Below are 20,107 nucleotides of genomic sequence, written 5' to 3' on the forward strand. Positions count from 1 at the left end.
TTAGGAATATCCTTCCTTAGGAACAAAGTCTTCCTCCTTAAACCCCGAATCTGAACTTGCAACCCGTTCCGTAGGAACTTCTTTCTTAGGAACAAAGTCTTCCTTTATGAATTCGCTTCCCATAAATTCTTGGACCAAAATTTCAAAAAAGTCCTGTTTCGTCGAATGTAGGTCCCCCTTCTGACATTCGTCTAAGACTTCTAAATGGATATCAATAATGGTACGTCGACTAACGGGGCGATGGAAACCATTTTTTTTTGGCCTCTTCGTTCCCGTTGGAACATATCTTGGTTCTCTGCGTTTTTTTACTAAGGTATATTCACGTGGACCACCTTCTTCCACACGTTCCAAAATTTGTTCCTGTAAAGTTGGACCAGGTACTTGATGAGGTCTTCTGTGACGTTTTCTTTTTTTACCAAGGAAAAAGTACTAAAAAAGAAAAAGGCAGATAAGGTTTTTTTAAGAGGGGTGAGTGTGTTGTTTTTAGGAACAAAAGGACTATCTTTAATCTATGTGCGAAATTCCACATCCCTAAAATGCGAAATCCTACAAACACACCCCTAAAATGCGAAATCCTTCACAAACACACCTCTAAAATGCGAAATCCTACACATACACCCCCTAAAATGTGAAATCCTACACACACACCCTAAAATGCGAAATCCTACGCACACCCCCCACACAGATACATTCACCTTAATTTTTTTTTTTACTTTTCCTTTACTCTTTTTTTTTTTTCTTCTTTAAATCTTTTTCTTACCTTCAAGAGTAGGTAGCTCATAGCAGACATACCAATGAAGACAGGAGCCAAAGGAAGGTATGGGGTAAGGATATCAGGAAGGTTGTCAATCTTGTTAACAACTGGAGCAGCGGAAGGGGTGTCTCTGCCACTCTTTCCTTGACCACCTCTTCCCGTAGAACCACTACCGGAAGAACCAGGATTCCAAGTTCCTGTAGAACCTGGACCGGAGGAACCAGGTTTCCAGGTTCCAGTACTACCGGGTCCAGAAGAACCAGGAGACTGATGTCCTGTACTACCTGGACCGGAAGAACCTGGGTTCCAAGTTCCCGTGGAACCGGAACCAGAAGAACCAGGATTCCAGGTTCCCGTAATACCGGTACCAGCAGAACCTGGGTTCCAAGTTCCTGTAGAACCGGAACCGGAAGAACCTGGGTTCCACGTTCCAGTACTACCAGGACCAGAGGAACCAGGAGACTGGTGCCCAGTACTACCTGGACTGGAAGAACCTGGGTTCCACGTTCCAGTGGAACCTGGTCCAGAGGAACCAGGTTTCCAGGTTCCTGTACTACCTGGGCCGGAAGACCCGGGAGACTGGTGTCCCGTACTGCTGGGTCCCGATGTGCCTAAAAAAGAAGTAAGAAAAAAAGGTGATTTAAATAATATCGAAGGTCGCAGAAACTGATATGTTGCGTGCACCCTTTCGTGGTGCACACTTCCTTATTTTATTTTCTACTTTTTAAATTTTTACACTTTTTTCTTTTTTATGTTTTTCATTTTTTCATTTTTTACTTTCGTATTTTTTTACTTCTTACACTTTTATTTTTTACTCTTTATTTTTTATTTTTTTACTTTTTACGCTTCTTTCACTTTGTAATTTTTGTACGTCCAGAATCTTTTTTACACTTTCTTTTTACACTTCTTTCTCTTTGTAATTTTTTTTACGCGTCCTAATTTTTTTGTACACTTCCTTTTTACACTTCGTTCACTTTCTAATTTTTTTTACGCGTCCAGAATTTTTTTATACTTTTTTACAGTTTTTCTTCTTTCTTTCTCCTTCACACTCTAACACCATAATATATCCCTAAGGTGCTAAACACCAGGTCATATTGTTATCCTTGTGGCGCAAAATCCTTATTCTTCATTCCCCAAGCTATAATTTCCATACCCTGGACAACTATTTCTAAACGCGGAACACTAAACTCTAAACTCTACTCTCACACCCTGTAGCACTATTCCTAAACCCGGAACGCTAAACCCGGATCCCTAAATCCGGAACCCTAAAACTTTCTTTCTTCTTATTTTTCTTTTTCTTCTAATATAAATTTTTTCTTTTTTTCCTTCCAGCGTTAAGAAGGAACATCTTCATTCCTTCCATTTTTTTCCTCTTTTCTCTTTCGTTTTTTTTAATTTTCTTCTTCTAAAATTAATATTAATTTTTTCTTTTTTTTAATTTTCAATTTTTTCCCCTTTTTTATTTTTTAGTTTTTAATATTTTTAGTTTTTTACTTTTTAAATTAAAATTTTTTTTTTTTAATTTACAATTGTTTATTTATAATTTTTTACTTGCTAATTTTTTGGATGCATATTATATGCTGCACACATTTCTTAGGAGTGTTTATTTGCTTTTTTTTTATTATTATTACCTGGAACTTGAGGAGTGACTGTTGAGCCGGAAGGTGTTTGAGTGTCTGTTCCTGTGCTTGGAGTTTGGGGCTCTGCTGTTCCAGTAGAGCCAGGTCCGGAGGAACCCGGAGACTGCCCATTGGTTGTTGTAGCTGTACCTGAAATGACAGAAGTGGTTGCATCAGCAACATTTGTGGTTGCAGCGATTCCAGTGCTGGAGAATGTTCCTTTTTTCAGGATATCATCCTTCAAGTTACAATCAGTACCGACACACGTTTTGACATTATTATCATCGTCCAGGTTAATACATTTCATAGCTGCTTCAGCATCACCTTTCACTTCATTACCATCACACTTTGGAGTTGCAGGCTTACCTGGACTATTTTGTGAAGTTTCACTCCTACCTAATCCGTTTGAACTTGGAGTTGATTCTGGTGTGGTTGCTGGTGGTTTAGTGGCAGCTGGTTTGGCAGCTTGTGGTTCGGATGGGTCTATAGGTGGTTTTGGACATATAGTATTTATTGCTTCTACAGTTTTATTTATTTCCGGCCTGCCGGCTGTGTCTTTTTCCTCCTCCTTGTACACTTTCTCCACCTTGGTTCCTATCTGGGCTCCGTTACTGTCTTTGCCTATGTCGCACTTTTTACTTTTTCCTTCATCCCACAGATCATTCGATACGTTTAGTGTGCAGACTTTATAGCCTATATCCCTTTCACACTTTATACAATCACCTGTACCATGCGGACCCTTACCCGTACACCAAGTACTCATCTTTTCATTTCCTTTCTGAAACATTTCTCTTATTTTATCTTCCTGCACCGCCGGACATTTTTGCGTTATTTTATTTGCGTATTGATTAAGTAGAATGCACTTCATAACTTGCTCAAACTGCACATTATGAACAGCCTTCTTTTCTTCCTTTGGTTTCTTCCCTGAGTCTGTTACTGCAGTCTTCCGAATTTCATAAATATGTTTTAATCCTGCAGTAATAAGCTTACATGCTTTTTTTTCTGCATCTGAAGATGTAGCACCTCCCGTTCCAATATTCCCACATAGTTCTTCCTCTTCCCCAATCGTTTCAGTCATAGCTTTAGATAGTTCATTCAGCCTCTTCTTGAAGTCCGTATCCCAATATGTGCACTATGCATGGAAAGAAAAAGGAAGCAAGAAGAAATGGAACATATATATGTAACCCTAATGTACATATACACGTCTCGTAGTTCCGTTTTCCCCTCTAATTATGTATAAGAAATACTATGCTTTCCAGTGACCTTAATTACAATGGAGAGTGCTGTTCCCTTACCCAGTTTTGCTTGTTATCTCCGTCCTTTCTGTCCTTAAACCAATTAATTGTTACACAATTTGCACGTGCACATAAGGTATCATTTAGAGAACTTATAATAGACAGGGAGTCCCTTATTTGGGCACCATCATTCCCTTCGAACAGTTCATCTACTTTGTTTTTTACATCGTACTTGTTTGTGCCTCCGGATATATCACAATTCAGTTTGGGTACCCTTTCACACACTTCACATTTCATGTCTTTACCTTCCTTATTATCCTTACACCAATTATCCTTCTTATCATTGCCTTTCTTAAACATTTCACTTATTATTTCCTCTGTGATAGGACACATGTGTCCCGCTGTTTTCTCTATCAATTCATCTGCGAATGCATTGAGCAGGACACAATATATAGTTCTATGGAATATTTGGTTGTCCAGAGCCATCTGTTCCGTCGTGGCAGTTCCCTTTTGAAATTTATATATATGTTCTAAACCCTTAACAATGAATGCACAAGCCTGTTTGCTTGCTCCTACAAATGTACTATTTCCATCCTTAATATTCTCACATAAAATTTCGACACTTTCTTTCTTTCCTGTTATAGCACTGGACAGTTCGTTCAATCTCTTTTTAACATCACCCCAATAACCTCTGGATCCATCCTAAAAGGAGAAGGAACATATATGTATATTCAGTGATTATATAGAACTGGTGGGCATCATTGCTATTGATATATGTAAGAAATACTTTCTACTGTGGAACCCTTAATTCTATGGGACAATATTGTTTCTTACCCAATTACTTGCATCTTTCTGCTGACGATGTCTGTTTGGGAACCATTTTTCTGTTACGCATTTAACACGTTCACATAAACTGCTTGCATTATGTATGGTAGTGAACGTTTGTTGTATTTCGTTCTTCTCTAGGAGCTTTTTCTTTATTTCATCCCGTTGAGTGTCCGTCTGTCCAATTTTAAAATCTTTACAAATGTCCCATTTACACTCTTCACAGGGTTGTTCTGTGCAAGCTTTTTCCTTAATACCTTGTCCAACATTGAACGCTTTTTTTATAGTGTCCTCTGTTATGCAGGATTTCTCCTTAAGAAGTTTTCCATATTCATTTAATATTAGACAGGCCATAGTTTGTTTAAATAGTCTATTATTTTCCTTGGTATCCTTCCTACCAGTTCCCTCCTCTTGAGTGTTGTATATATGTTTTAAACCCTTAACAATGTACGAGCATGCCTTTTTTTCTGCGTCCGATGGTATACCACTCTCTCCATTAATGCTCTTACACTCTTCTTCGTCTGTCTCATTCCCATTGTTCATCGCCTTAGACAGATCTTTCAGTACGTCACCCTTAGCGTCATTCCATGCTTCACTCTGCCAATACAATGGAAAACAGAAGGAAAATACAATGGAAAAAGAGGGAACACGTAAATATAAGTAGTACTTATACAAAAAACATTTCCATTTTCACCCTGTGGAAATATATATATATGTTCGCCCAATTTCAATTCTATACAATTAGACTTTGATGCTAAATATGAATCCTTCCTAACCTCCCACACCTTTTCTTGGCCCCTCTTTTCCCTTTTGCGCTCTTCCCTTTTTTCCCTGGTCCTTTGTGTTATTACACATTGGGCGCGTTGACATAAGGAGTTCTTACTTATATTATTTATATCAGTCACAGTTTGTGTTATGTTGGCATCGTTCCCGAGCATTGTCTTCAACTTTTCCTTCACTTCTTCTTTCTTCTTATCGCCCACTTCACACTCTAGATTGGCTGCCCTCTTGCACTCTATACATGGACCATTCTTATTCTCATCCTTACACCAAGCACTCATCTTTCCATTTCCAATCCCAAATGCTTGTGTTATTGTACCTTCCCCGACTGTACAGGGAGATGTAACCTCCTCCTTCAATTTATTTGCATAGGCGTTCAGTACAGCGCATAACATAGTTTGTTTGAATTCTCTGTTGTCTTTCCTGTGTGCTTCGTCCCCATTTTCCTGAATACCGTAAATGTACTCTAATCCTGCTGTAATGTATTGGCATGCTTTTTCCTCTGGATCAGTGACTATTCTACTATCATCATTTGAAAGTTTACTGCAATAACTTGGCACATTTGTGCTATCTTTAGATATTTTATCAAACATATTTGTGGCCTGCTTCTTAATGTCATCCCATACTTCATTCTACAAGTAGAGAGCAGAAAAAAGGGAAATGTACATACATTCATTATCAACACAAAACCATAGTGCATTCTTCCCCTGAATATATACATTCTTCCACGTTCATAGTATATGCTCAAATTTCAGTGATAAGTATTAATTCCTCTGACCTCCTTTTCCCCTGGTCCATTCATCTTCCATTTCCCTATTACACACTTTGCCTTCTCACAAAAGCCACTCCTTCCCTTACAGTCTTCACCTATAACAACGAAGGAAGACAGGAAGAAAATAGTGAGTGAACATATGGACTTTAGGATAGATTCTTTCTTCTTCTACATTCCCTTCCATCATTCCTTAGACTCCTTTCCTGCCTTTTCCATTCTCCTTCAAATTTATATCTTCCTTTTCCCCATTTTTTTATCCCCATTTCCTTTCTTTCTTTCTCTCTCTTTTTTCATCTTCCTTTAATATCCTGCCTTCAGGAGGATAATAGAATATGGCCCACCACCCACGCCCTCCATCTAATCATTCGTCTGTCCCCTCCACATTTTCCCTTCATCGGTTGATTCCCCCTTGTCGGGATTGATCCCTTGATCGGTCGTCCCTTGTCCAGTTCACCACCCTTGTCCAGTTCACCACTCTTGTCCAGTTCACCACCCTTGTCCAGTTCACCACCCTTGTCCAGTTCACCACCCTTGTCCGGTTCTTTCCCCTTGTCCAGTATCCCTCTTGTCCAGTATCCCTCTTGTCTAGTTCCCCTTTGTCCAATCTCCCCCTTGTCCGGTTCATTCCCCCTTGTCCAGTTGTTCCCCCTTGTCCAGTTGTTCCCCTTGTCCAGTTGTTCCCCCCCAGTTGTTCCCCCTTGTCCAGTTGTTCCCCCTTGTCCAGTTGTTCCCCCTTGTCCAGTTGTTCCCCCTTGTCCGGTTTTCCCCCATGTCCGGTTTTCCCCCATGTCCGGTTTTCCCCCTTCTTCTGGTTTCCTTTCCCCTTGTCCGGTTCACCCCTTGGTCCTGTACACGCAGTTTCCGCTTTCCCCTTCTCCGGTTCGACACAGCGTGTTCGGTTCACCCAGTTTCCGCTTTCCCCTTCTCCGGTTGGACACAGCGTGTTCGGTTCACCCAGTTTCCGCTTTCCCCTTCTCCGGTTGGACACAGCGTGTTCGGTTCACCCAGTTTCCGCTTTCCCCTTCTCCGGTTGGACACAGCGTGTTCGGTTCACCCAGTTTCCGATTGGCCTGCCTGGGAGGAGATTTTTCCCCTCGAGGCTATCGCCTCCTTCAATTCATCAAAGGTAACCGGTCTGGGAGGAATGTCACCCTTCAAACTAACCTTTCCTTCTTTAAACACCAGGCCATAAACCCTGAATCCTAAACACAAAATCCAATTCCTATACCTTAAACCCTGAACTCTAAACCCGAACTCCTACTTCTTATACCTTAAATCCTGAACTCTAAACACTAAACCCAACACCTATAACATGAAGCCAATCTTAATACCCTGATCTTTATTCCTACACCCCAAACCCTAAACTCTAAATCCTGAATCCTAAAGCCAAAGTCTTATTCTCCAATTTTCCACTTATTCTCCACAAACAACATATATTTTCCACTATATCCTTAACCCGGTTCCCACCTTACGCTTAACTCGGAACCCACCTAAATCTTATCCCGGGACCCACCATACCCTTAAGCCGGAACGCACGTTACCCTGAACCCGGGTCCCACCATACCCTTAAGCCGGAACCCACCTTATCCTTAACCCTAAACCCATTTTACTTGAATGTTAAACTTAGAACCATCCTTCACTTTTTTTTTCCTCTCTTCCTTTATTTTTCTTCTTTTTTTTTTCTTTTTTTCCTTTCCTTTTTCTTTCGCATTCGTCCTTTATTTTTATTTTTATTTTTTTTTTATACACCCTTCGCGCGTACCCACCCCTGGGGTCAGTAATAGCAGGCTACGTTGTTGTTGCATAACCTAGAAACCCTTAGGTCACACACCCTAAAATGCGAAATCCTACACATACACCCCTAAAATACGATATCCTATACATACACACCCCTAAAATGCGAAATCCTACACAAACACCCATAAATGCCAAATCCTACACACACACCCCTAAAATGCGAAATCCTACAAACACACGCCTAAAATGCGAAATCCTACATACAGCCACGCTCTGATTAATTCACCTGTATTTTATTTTATGATTTTTTTTTTTTTTCTCTTTTAACCTTCCCTTTATTTTAAATCTTCTCCTTTTCTTTTTTAACCTTCTTCCTTCTTTTTTTTTTTTTTTTTTTTACTCTTTCTTTTTTTACACTTTCCTTTTTTCTTCTTTACATTTCTTTTTTCTTTTTTACTCTTCGCCTTTTTTTATCATTTTCCTTTAAATTTCATTTCCCTTTTCCTTCTTTTATATGATACTTTTAAAAATATTTTTAATAATATTATTTACCTGGGGAAGTTGCTGTGAGTGTTGCTGTTTGTTCTTCTGCTTTCTTCTTTTCAACTTTTGCCTTATTCTCTAGATGTTTTTTCAACAATAACTCCTGTAAAGTCTTCGCTAGGAAAGCTTCTTCCCTGTCATTCGCTTCCATCGCTTCCTTCAATACTTCCTCTAACTCCTTCTTCCCTCCTGAAGTTTCCTTTCCGGGAGGGTCAATGGCTTCGTCTAGAGACAGGTCTTCACTATCGTCGATGAATTTTATTTCTAATTTTTCTAAGATAGATGGGTCCAATTCTACTTCTCCCTCTGGGCAAATTTCCTTCTTTTGTCCCTTCTTCTGTATGTCGTGTAGTTTGCTCTGTCCTTTTTCTACTTCCGGTAACTCAACACCATAACTGCCTGCAATAGTAAAAGCATCTATCCATTCTTTAATTTTCCCCCACATGAACGTACCCCCTATTCTTAAACTCCCGAAATCCACGTCCTTACAGAATTTATTCCCACCCGGAATATTCATCCTTGTTCTCATATTTCCCACATCCTTCATAACAACGTCTGATACATCTTTTAACTTACAATGCTTGCCTAACATTTTTACTAAGGTTACTTTTCCAATTAAACATCTATAATAATGTTCCAGATCCTCTTCTTCCTTTTTTACCTTCGTCTCTTCGTTCCTTCGTATCCAAATCATCTGCCCAGTGCTGCCTCCCTTGACATTCGGCACTTGTTGCCTTAATCCATCCATCCAGAAGAATATTCTTAATAATAATTTACATAACTCCTTTTCCCTCTCCTTGTTTTCCAACGTGGAACACATTTTCTGATCCTGCTGTCCATCCTTCTCAATATTATACATCATGTCATCGGAGAATTGCTTCAATTCATTCCATAGAAGTGTCTATAAGAGTCAGTTAACATAAGTACACATATATATATATGTGCTATATATATAGTTTTCCTCCCCTAAAACACGACCCTCTAATCCTTCCAGCTCAAACACCTTCCTCCTTTCTTTTTTATCTTTTTTTTTTTTTGTATACACCCTTTTCAGGGTGCACTTGGAGGGTTCCCCCTTGTCCGGTTAACGCAGCTTCCGGTTCGACCGGGGTTGTCCGGTTCCTTTCCCCTTGTCCAGTCTCCCCTTTGTCCGGTTCCTTTCCCCTTGTCCGGTTCCTTCCCCCTTGTCCGGTTCTTTCCCCCTTGTCCGGTTCTTTCCCCCTTGTCCGGTTCTTTCCCCCTTGTCCGGTTCTTTCCCCCTTGTCCGGTTCTTTCCCCCTTGTCCGGTTCTTTCCCCCTTGTCCGGTTCTTTCCCCCTTGTCCGGTTCTTTCCCCCTTGTCCAGTCTCCCCTTTGTCAGGTTCTTTTCCCCTTTGTCAGGTTCTTTTGCCCCTTGTCAGGTTCTTTTCCCCCTTGTCAGGTTCTTTTCCCCCTTGTCCGGTTCCTTTCCCCCTGTCAGGTTCTTTTCCCTTGTCCGGTTCCCCCTTGTTAGGTTTCTTCCCCTCTATCTGGATTGCTCCCATTGTCCGATTTCCTTTCCCCCTCGTCCAGTCTCCCCCCTTTCTCCACTTTACCTCTTGTCTTGTTGTCCCCCTTGTCCACTTCCACCTTGTCCTGTTTCCTTCACCCCCCTTGTCCGTATTCCTTCCTCCTTTCCGGTTTACCCAGTTTCTGGTTCTCCCTAGTCTGGTTGTCCCCCTTTTCCGCTTCACCTAATTTCAGGATCGCCCGTCTGCGAGCACATTTTCCCCTCGAGGCACAAGTGCCCCTTTAAATTCATCCGAGGTAACCGTCTGCCTGCGAGGATATTTTCCATTTCAAAACACCCTATCTTCTTTAAAACACTAGAGCATAAACCCTGAACCCTAAACCAGAAATCCACATTCTCCATACCATAAACCCTGAACTCTAAAACTGAAATTCAAGTTTCTATAAACCATAAAACCCTGAAACATAAACCCAAAAACCCTAACCTTAAACCCTAAATCCTGAACCCTAAACCCTAAATCATAAACCCTAAACCAGAAATCCGAATCCTATACCATAAAACACTGAACCTTAAATCGCAATCCGAATTCCGATACCCTGAACCCTACTTTTATACCCTTAAACCCACTCGTACACCCTTAACCTTAAAACCCTGAATTCTAAAACCTGAACCCTTAAAAACCTTTTTACCCCCTGGGATGATTAAATAGGAGTCCATACTGCTTTTCCTAAAACCTAAACCCAAAGTCTTATTCTCCAATTTTCCACTTATTTTCCACAAACAACATATATTTTCCACCTTATCCTTAACTCGGAACCCACCTTCCCTGAATCTTTACCCTAAACCCTCAACCCTTAATCTTGAACCCTAAACGCTGAACCCTGAATCCTAAACCCTTCCTTCCTTAGACCCTAACTTAGACCCTTCCTTCTTCCTCCTTATACCGTCCTTCCTTCCTTAGACCTTCCTTTCCTTCCTCCTCCTTAGACCATCCTTTCCTTCATCAGCCCTCCATCCTTTTCCTTAGACTCTCTTTCCTTCTTCCTCCTTAGACCCTCCTTTCATTGCATATTTTTTTTATATATTATTATTCTACTACTCCCCCTCACACATTTAAAGAGATCATTTACCTCGAATTGGTTCACCTTGGACTGATCCATTCCCTTTGCCTTTATCCATTGTGCCAATAAGTTGGTGAAGAATTGGAGCTGCCGCATGGCGGCTGCCGTCTGCCCGGTTGTTACTGCCATGTTGCTGCCTACATTATTCTTTGGATGGTATTGGTTCGGTGATGATTCCGGTTGGTGACCCTATTGGTGATCCTCCACTTCCTACCTTGGTGGTACTACCACTAATATTATTTTGTTGGAGACCCAATGTTCATAGAACATTATTTTGTTCTGTTGTTCTGCTGAAGGGAATGTACAATCTTCCCCTCCTCTCCTTCCTATGTACATTGCATTTTTCCTAAAGAAAAAAGAGAGTTACCCTTTCTTCTTTCTTTCCCTTTATTCCTTCTTTTTCTTTTTTCCTTTTTCCTTTTCCAAGAAAAGATTCATTTTTTCCCCTTCCTTTTCTTCCTTATACACTGTATCCTTCTAAGAAGAAAAAAAGAGGAGGAAGCAAGAAATTACCTACCTTATTCTTCCTTCTTCTCTCTAATTTTTTTTTTTTCTTTTTTTTTCCTCTTTCTCTTCTAAAAAAAAACAGGGAGGAATAATGCACCTCTTCTTTTCTCCTTTTTTTTTAAACTTCTTCTTTTTTCTTTTTTTTCATTAAAACCTTTTTTTTTTAATTTTTCTTTTCCTTTAAAATTTTCTTTTTTTCTTTTCTTTTTTTTCCTAATTTTCTTTCTTTTTATTTCTTTAAAAAAAGCAAGGAGAAGCAATCTTCCCGCTCCTTCTTCCTTATAAAAAGAATAATCGTCCTTTCCCCTATGTACATTGCATTCTGTAAAGAAAAAAGGAAGGAAAGAATAATCCATCCATCTTTTTTTTTTCTTTTCCTTCTTTTCTTTTTTCCTTTTCCAGGAAAAAATTCCTTTTTTTCCCTTCCTTTTCTTCCTTCTTTTTATACACTGTATTCTTCTAATAAAAAAAAAAAAAAAAAAGTAAGAAAGGAATTACCATTCACCTTCTTTTTCCCCTTTTTTGTTTTCTTTTTCCCTTTACCTATGAGGAAAAAGAGGGAACAATTATCCACCTCTTTTTTCTTTATTCCTTTTTCTTTTAAAAAGGAAGGATAAAAAAAAAAAGAAGGAAATGTAGAATGATGATAGAGATGCCCTCTTTTTGTTCTTATATCTTCTTTTAAGAAGAATATATAAAAGAAAAAAAGATTAGGAAACTTTTTTTTTTCTTTTGGAGGAAGTAAGAAAGCAAAGAAAGAAAGCAAAATGCGAGAAAGAAAGTAAAAAAAAAAAAAAAAAGTAGAGAATAGAAATGGTGGTGGTAAGTTGTTCTCCTTGTTCTCTTTTTTTTTAATAAAAGAATGGAAGTGTATATGTAAGGGATGGAAGAAGGAGAGGCAAGGGGAAGGTTGCTAACTTTTTTTTAAAGAAAAAAAGGCGAAGAAAGATATGAGAAAAAGAAGAAAAAAACAAAAAATTAAAAAAAAAAAGAAAGAAGAATAATAAAAATGCAGAATTTGATGTGTACATTAGGTTACGCGAGACACGCGCATATGTAATGCACAAGGGGATATATGTCCACGGGATTATAACATAAAGGTACAGTCCAATGCGATCGTTTGAAGGGGTAGGATTATACAAGCGAGGTGTTTCCAACGGATGTTAGGCTCTGACTACGGCGTTGTCCAAAAAAGGGGGAATGAGCCTTGGGGAGCACTTTTCCAAAAACACCACATTTGAGGTAGTACGATGTGATATTCCCCAGGAGGGCGGCTTGTGAAGTAGGCTTGGTTACCTAACTGTGAGTAGTTTGTTCAAATGGGTGACTTCCAAAAAGGGAAATGGGGACTACTTGCGATAGGGTTGACCATATTACTTTGTTTACCCTCTTCTGCACGATCTCATTCATGTTGTACTCTTTCCCCCCACCGCTCTTCACGCCGAATAGGCCGCTGTACAATCGTGCAACCACAGCATGGGGACTTTGTGGCGCCGCCTCTTGTCTTCCTTGTTTAAAAAATCTTCCAAGTTGTGCTGCGAGGGGAAGTGCGGGTTAAAGAAAGGAGAAATTGTTTACAATTTAGTTATCCTGCATCTTATTTTTCCCCACTTTGGGATAAGTTCGAACACAGTGCTGAACCGCCCCCTCTCAGAGTTCCTCAATTTGTAACCTTTCCGATCATCTCCAAATCGCTCTGCAGAAGGTACAAGGAAAGGAAGAAATTCAGCTCCTCTTTTTTCTATTTCAGAAGGGGGGTAAAGTAAGCACTTGTATGTATACATATATGGACAAGTGTGTATATGCACGTGGGCTAGACATCACTTGGTGGATATGCAACCCATATGCGCTACATCGCGCAGCATTCTGTTTGTTACCAGCTGTGCGAAGGGTGAATTGCACTTGGGAGTTATTTCCTGCGGTATTAAGGGATGGTGAAAAAGGACCAAGTTCTCATGTGGGATGTCGCAACGTGGGAAACTGCACCGAGGAGTAAGTCCCATGTGGTGGGGATGCTGCCTTCATCACGCGCTGCCATGCTTCCCTACTCCTTGTGGCTGCCACTTGTTTACCCAAATTGCAAAGTTAAATGGGGTCTTGTCCCCGCATGCCCATTTGCTCATCCTGCTTTGGCTGCCTAAATTTTTATAGCTCTGCGTCTTCGAAGGCGTTTTCCTGATTGCCCATTCTTTGTACTCGTAGCAGAAGTTGTCGCTGTTCAAGCTGCAGGGAGGGAGGTAAATGGTAAGCAAATGGGTCAGCAAAGGAAGGGTGCGGAAAAAAGTGGAAGGACGATCATGCAAAATGGGTCTTTTTCTTATGTACTTATTCTCCCCTTCGAACAGAATAAACTGCCCAGCATGCGACTGTTCTTCCATGTCTTCCTTGGAAGTTTTAATTGTTTTGAGTTAAAGAGAAGTTGCGAGGAATTATAAAACTCATTCCACATTTTCCTTGACCTGCGTTTGCTATCGCGTTTATTCAGGACTACATGTCTACAACGTTGTTTATCCATTTGGTTATATTTCACCCACAACAGTTGTTAAAAAAAAAAGTTATTTTTATTTTCCAGCTAGCCAAAATGATGGTACACACACACACAAAAAAAAAAAAAAAAAAAAAAAAAAGGAGAACAGCAAAAGGAACATTGAAGGGTCCGTTCCTTGCGAAGGAATTCCATATGTACACCCACATATAAGGTGCCCGGTGCCGACAACTCATTCGAACCGTTCTCTGTATTGGAACAACTCCAACATATTTTAGGGACCTTCCTTTTTTTTTTTTCCAGAAAAAAAAAAAAAAAAAAAACATATGTATAGTTTATCGCGTAAAAGCGCATTCACGTATGCATACACATTTATGTATCTATACATAACGCTCTCATTTTTGTAGTACTTTCACCATGCTGCTACATTTGAATACGGGAATTTCTTCCCCCCTGATTGGGATAAGCTGGCGCAAGCATTTCATACCATTGTTGTTTACCCCATTCCACTTCCTTCGCCCACGTAAACAAACGCAAAGGGTGGATCGGTGTAGGTTCGAACATTAATTGTAAACGGCACGTTGCCCATTCGCAGTGCGCGAACTTGCGCATATGTGTGCATCTGCTTGAGATTACCCGTTGTCATACATCCGCGCGTGTGCAGAGTGGGAAGAACCCGCTGGTTTGAACATCACCCTCATGTGGCACATGCATGGATTGGTTAAGCTGCACGCGGCAGCTTTCCCATTTGGGGATAACAACTCGGCGACGGCTGTTTTACAACCCTAGTTGTGCTTCCCCTTTTTGCACATTCATCCGAGTGCCTTTCCGTTGACTCCTCCCTCACACACCACACACACACACACACACAAACACACTTGTAGGACCAAAAAACAGTACAAGAACAGACGGCATTTTAGAGGCTACTACTACAGGTGGATGGGCTCCTACTAAGAAGATTGTTCATTATACAATGCGGGGAAAAATGTGGGCAGATACATATCTCCAATCGGAGGATAAATTTTTTTTTATGTTTGGCATACTCCTTGAAAAAGGGGAGGCGGGTAAGGGGCGACATAACGAAGCGGCCTAAGTATATTCAGTAAACGTTCTTTTGCACGAACGTGCGGACGTGGACGTAGAACGCTGTATGCAGGATTTTTGCAGTAGAGGATAGAACGTTTAGCACTACTGGTGGGGGAGGGAGGTCACGCACAAAATGAACAACTTCTACGGGGCCAGTAACGTAAGCCGCTTGAATGAGGTGGGGGAGGGGAACCATTTGGGACCACCAAGTGGGGAGCAGGAGGTCGGCGACATGAGCAAGTATGAGTGTGCGAATCTTATGAGTGGTCTACCTGATGGGCGCCCTTTTGACGGTTTTTCCGTTTTTGACGACATGCTGAATGAGAATGCGCTTGGCGGTGTCCATGGCTATGCATGCACGGAGGTGAGAGATCCAGCCCCCCCTTTTTTATTGTGTGGTTCCTTTTTATTGTGTGTGTACACTTTCCATTTCATTTTTTTTTTTTTTAATTTTTAGAAGGGTTGATGGATATTTTTTTGAAACAGCGTTTTTTCCTTCATTTGTATGAATTACATTGCATGAAGGGAAAGGAATACTCCCAAAAGGGGGCCGGAAAAGAACAAAAACAAAAAAAGCATTGATCTCTTCAGGAAGAGTATTTATGTATAAAGAAGGAAAGAAAAAAAATTTAATGAACATATTTTAGATGTTCACCAAAAGAATTCAACAAACAAGTCAAGGTAAAGTGGAAAAAAATTTTTTTTTCCTTCACTCATATTAATTACACAATGAACGTAAACAATTTAATACACAAAATAACAAAAAAAAGAAAAATATTTACACAGCCTAAAACCCAAAATATGAACTTGCAACTTGTTCCTTAGGAACAAAGTCTTCCTTCTCTAAACCCGGAATCTGAACTTGGAACCTGTTCCTTAGAAACAACTTCCTTAGGAATATCAACCTCAGAAAGTTATTCCTTACGAACAAAGTCTTCCTTCCCTAAACCAGGAATCTGAACTTGGAACCTATTCCTTCGGAAGAAAGTCTTCCTCCCTAAACCAGGAATCTGAACTTGTAACATCCCCTTTAGGAACAAAGCCTTCCTCCCTAAACCCGGAATCTGAATTTGGAACGTTTTCCTTAGGAACATCTTCCTTAGGAACGTTCTCTTCTTCCATAAACTTGGTTCCCATAAATTCTTGAACCAAAATTTCAAAAAAGTCGTTCTGAACCGATAGTGTGTCCCCCTTTTGACATTCGTCTAAGACTTCTAAATGAATATCAATAATCGTGCGGCGATCCACACGGCAGCGGGGACCTTCCCTTATCCTACCCTTTGGAACAGATCTTGGTTGTTTGCGTTCCTTTATTAAGGTATATTCACGTGGACCATCTGCCTGGTCATCCACATGATCAAGGAGTTGTTCTTGTAAGCGGGGAGAGGTTAAATGTTCCTCTCTTCTGTGACGTCGTCGTTTTTTACCTAGTGCAAAATACTGCAAAAAAAAGGGAGAAAATGTTTTTCAAAAAGGGGTGAGTGTATTGTTCTTAGGACCAGAACAATCAGTGTAAAACAAGTGCGAAGTGTACACTTAAGGTATGAAGAAGGAGGAAGGTGTGCTCCTTTTTTTTCTTTCTTTTTTTTTTTTCCATCTTTTTTTTTATTTTTCCTTTTTTTTTATTTTTCCTTTTTTTTTTTTTTTTTTTTTTTTTGTTCCTATTGTTATTATTATTCTTCTTATTGTTTTTTTCCTTTTTTTTCTTTCTTTTACCTTCCATAGCAGATAACTCATGACAGATGTACCAATGAGAACAGGGATTGTAGGAAGGTATGGGGTAAGATCAGAATGATCTGTGGGGTTACTGATTGGGAGTGGAACAGAAGGGTGGCGTCCGCTACCCCTTGCTGCACGACTCTTTCCTGTTGGAACACTCCCAGAAGAACCTGGGTTCCAGGTTCCAGTAGAACCAGTACCAGAAGAACCTGGACCAGGGACACCACCAGGAATAGGAGCAGGACTAACAAGCCCTGGGACAACAGGGATACCTGCCCCACCTGGACCACCGCCACCACTTATACCCCCTACACCCGGAATACCACCCACACCAGGTACACCAGGTACCAAGCCATCTTGACTACCACCAGGAAGACTACTTGGAACACCTGGGACATCACCTAAGGACTCTCTTGTACTGCCAGAACCGGAAGAACCTGGATTCCAAGTTCCAGTGGAACCGGAACCAGAAGAACCAGGGTTCCAGGTTCCCGTAGAACCTGGTCCAGAGGATCCGGGTTTCCATGTTCCAGTGGAACCGGTACCAGAAGAACCTGGATTCCACGTTCCTGTGGAACCTGGACCAGATACATTGTGTGTACCTAAAAAGTAAGGGAAGGAAGGATGGCTGAATTAATTTTACTCTCTCTTTTTTTCTTTCTCCCCTTTTCTTTTTTTTTTTTTTAATGTATACCCTTTCCGGGTGCACACTTCCTTATTTTATTTTTTATACTCCTTACTTCTTCATTTTTTACTTTTTAATATTTATACTTTTTAATTTTTTTACGTCCTAATTTTTTACACGTCCTAATTTTTTTTACACGTCCTAATTTTTTTCCGCGTCCTTTTTACACTTCTTTCACTTTGTAATTTTTTTACACGTCCAGAATTTTTTATTTTTTGTACTTTTTAGATCCATATTATAGATGGACACATTTCTTAGGAGTGTTAATTCTTCTTTTTTTTATTTTTACCTGGAGAATGAGGTGCCTGAGGTTGCTGAGCACCAGGGCCGGAGGAACCAGGAGATTGGGGTCCAGCTGCATCCGGTGGTCCTGGTTCCGGAGGGGATGCTGGTTCTTGGTCCCCTTCAGATCGTGCACGAGGTTGAAGAGATGGTGGTGTTGTACAAATATCAGTTGCTGCTTTCATAGCTTTCTCTATATTGGCATCATTATTCTGGAACAGTTCTTCCACTTTTTTCATTAGATTACCTTTGTCCTCTTCACAGACTTTTCCATTTATTTGTTTTTTATTCCATAGGTCATTATCTACGTTTAGTGTGCAATCTTTATAGTTTTTATCCCTTTCACATGGTACACAATCACTCTTACCATTCGGACCCTTATCCTTACACCATTCAACCATCATTGCATTCCCTTTTTCAAACATTTCACTTATTTTATCTTCCTGCACCGCCGGACATTTTTGCGTTATTTTATTTGCGTATTCATTAAGTAGAATGCACTTCATAACTTGCTCAAACTGCACATTATGAACAGCCTTCTTTTCTTCCTTTTCTATCTTCGTTGGATCTTTTTCTGTTACTTTACACTTGTTAATTTTATAAATATGTTCTAACCCCCGAACAATGAACTGGCATGCCTTTTCTTCTGCTTGCGGATTTGTACTACTACCCTCCTTAATGCCCTTACACACATCCCCCATAGTTTTACTATTATTGGTCATATCTTTAGATAGTTCCATCAGTCTCTTCTTGAAGTCCGTATCCCAATATGTACACTGTACAAAGAGAAAAAAAAAAAAAAAAAAAAAAAAAAAAAAAGAAGAGTGGAATACATATATGTGCAATATTCCATGTTCATACACATATAGGGTCTATTGATATTCCTTCTTTCTTTAATGTGCAGAATGTACACTGTCCACTAAAATGTCCGTAACTATAGTGGACAGTAAGGTCCACTTACCCAGTCTTGTTTGTCCCTGTCTGAAATTTTCCGGTCTTTAAACCAATTAATTGTTACACAGTTTGCACGATTACATAACGCATTATTTATAGAATTTACAGTAGTTAGAACATTCTGTGCTTCCACATTCTTCCCCTTATCACTGAACATTTCATCCATTTTGTTTTTTACATTGTATTCCTTCTTATTGCCTATTTCACAACTTATGTTTGGTACCCTTTCACATACTTCACATTCCATCTTTCCACCATTAGCATTCTTACCCTTACACCAATTATCCCTTTGTGTATTTCCATTATCAAACATTTTTTTAATTTCTTCTTCTGTGATAGGACACAGCTGACCCTTAGTTTGATCAATCATTCTATCAGCGAATACATTTAATAAAACACAAGACGCAGTTCGATGGAATATGAGATTATCGTCTATCTTCCTTTTCTCCTTTTCATCGTCCTTCTTCTCCGGTTGCAGTGTACCTCTTTCAATTTCATAAATATGTTTTAATCCTGCAATAATAAGCTTGCAAGCCTCTTTGTTTCTATTATCTAACCCTGGAATGCTATTACATTCCTTGTCAACATCTGGTTTCTGCTTGAGCATGCCTCCAGAAAGATTTTTCAGTTGATTGTTGACGTCCTTATCCCAAAATATACCCTAAGAACAAAAAAGGGGGAAGAGAAATATATACATATATGTAATTTATACATGCGCAGGATTCATGGATGTGCCTTTTTTTCCTCCCTATGTTCTGCATAAAGAGTACTCCCCATTAAGATTACATTAACAGATGTTCACAATATTGTTTCTTACAATGTACGTCGTATTCGTTTCTTGCATTCCCCTATTTGGAAACCACTTCTTCCATACACATTGTACGCGATTACATAAACTGCTTGAATTATGTATGGTAGTGAAAGTTTTTTGTATGTCTTCATTCTTTTCGAGTTCGTCTTTTATTTTTTGCCGTTGGGTGTCACCCTTTCCACTTTTTAAATTTGTACATTTGTCCCAATTACATTGATTACATTTATTCTCCGCACTCTTGCACTCAGTTGTGTGAAGCTTTGCAGCGGCAGTAAAAGCCTGCACTATAGTTTTTTCGTCGATACAAGATTTCTCCCCAAGAAGTTTCCCGTATTCATTTAGTATTAGACAAGCCATAGTTTGTTCAAATATTTTGTCATTTTTTTTATGATCGGGATGAGCTGTGCCTTGCGGATTCCCCTCAATGCCGTATATATGTTTTAAGCCCTTAACAATGTATTGGCACGCCCTTTTGTTTGGACCATCTGCTGCATCATCTTTCTCTTCAATGTTCTTGCACGGATCATCCTGGAGTGCACTTCCATTGGCTATAGCATTAGACAGGTCTTTCAATATTTCTTTCATGTCTCCATCTTTCCAAATGTTATCCTGTCAATACAATTGAAAAAAAGAAGGAAGGAACATGTATATATATGAAGTACTTATACGAAAAACACTTCCATTCTTCCTGAGGATATATATGT

The 20,107-nt window shown here is 39.8% G+C and overlaps 7 protein-coding genes across 7 annotated transcripts; 1 reads left to right on the forward strand and 6 right to left on the reverse strand.

Annotated features, from left to right (window-relative positions):
* On the reverse strand, positions 1 to 781 carry PCOAH_00036650 (205 kDa Pk1(B+)1+ SICAvar antigen; the record flags this gene model as incomplete). Its single annotated transcript, XM_020060456.1, has 2 exons — positions 1 to 429; positions 761 to 781. 2 exons carry the CDS (start codon positions 779 to 781, stop codon positions 1 to 3), a joined length of 450 nt encoding a protein of 149 aa, XP_019915833.1.
* A 1,600-nt stretch (positions 782 to 2,381) lies between these two features.
* Positions 2,382 to 5,913, reverse strand: PCOAH_00036660 (SICA antigen; the record flags this gene model as incomplete). Its single annotated transcript, XM_020060457.1, has 6 exons — positions 2,382 to 2,497; positions 2,524 to 3,505; positions 3,669 to 4,310; positions 4,443 to 5,030; positions 5,210 to 5,845; positions 5,884 to 5,913. 6 exons carry the CDS (start codon positions 5,911 to 5,913, stop codon positions 2,382 to 2,384), a joined length of 2,994 nt encoding a protein of 997 aa, XP_019915748.1.
* A 2,353-nt stretch (positions 5,914 to 8,266) lies between these two features.
* On the reverse strand, positions 8,267 to 9,127 carry PCOAH_00036670 (Uncharacterized protein; the record flags this gene model as incomplete). Its single annotated transcript, XM_020060458.1, has 1 exon — positions 8,267 to 9,127. One exon carries the CDS (start codon positions 9,125 to 9,127, stop codon positions 8,267 to 8,269), a length of 861 nt encoding a protein of 286 aa, XP_019915604.1.
* Positions 9,128 to 12,792: 3,665 nt separating this feature from the next.
* Positions 12,793 to 13,759, reverse strand: PCOAH_00036680 (Uncharacterized protein; the record flags this gene model as incomplete). The annotated part of the gene is made up of 5 exons (XM_020060459.1): positions 12,793 to 12,916; positions 13,054 to 13,122; positions 13,259 to 13,297; positions 13,454 to 13,604; positions 13,707 to 13,759. The coding sequence occupies 5 exons, from the start codon at positions 13,757 to 13,759 to the stop codon at positions 12,818 to 12,820; spliced, it is 411 nt and encodes a 136-aa protein (XP_019915670.1).
* A 524-nt stretch (positions 13,760 to 14,283) lies between these two features.
* Positions 14,284 to 14,820, forward strand: PCOAH_00036690 (Uncharacterized protein; the record flags this gene model as incomplete). Its single annotated transcript, XM_020060460.1, has 2 exons — positions 14,284 to 14,420; positions 14,751 to 14,820. 2 exons carry the CDS (start codon positions 14,284 to 14,286, stop codon positions 14,818 to 14,820), a joined length of 207 nt encoding a protein of 68 aa, XP_019916056.1.
* A 1,101-nt stretch (positions 14,821 to 15,921) lies between these two features.
* Positions 15,922 to 16,549, reverse strand: PCOAH_00036700 (SICA antigen; the record flags this gene model as incomplete). The annotated part of the gene is made up of 3 exons (XM_020060461.1): positions 15,922 to 16,322; positions 16,380 to 16,392; positions 16,487 to 16,549. The coding sequence occupies 3 exons, from the start codon at positions 16,547 to 16,549 to the stop codon at positions 15,922 to 15,924; spliced, it is 477 nt and encodes a 158-aa protein (XP_019915681.1).
* Positions 16,550 to 17,619: 1,070 nt separating this feature from the next.
* PCOAH_00036710 (SICA antigen) lies at positions 17,620 to 19,988 on the reverse strand (the record flags this gene model as incomplete). Its single annotated transcript, XM_020060462.1, has 3 exons — positions 17,620 to 18,414; positions 18,600 to 19,253; positions 19,410 to 19,988. The coding sequence occupies 3 exons, from the start codon at positions 19,986 to 19,988 to the stop codon at positions 17,620 to 17,622; spliced, it is 2,028 nt and encodes a 675-aa protein (XP_019915830.1).
* Positions 19,989 to 20,107: the final 119 nt, after the last annotated feature.

This window comes from Plasmodium coatneyi, chromosome 11 (genome assembly GCF_001680005.1).
Source record: "Plasmodium coatneyi strain Hackeri chromosome 11, complete sequence".
Classification (NCBI taxonomy): Eukaryota; Apicomplexa; class Aconoidasida; order Haemosporida; family Plasmodiidae; genus Plasmodium; species Plasmodium coatneyi.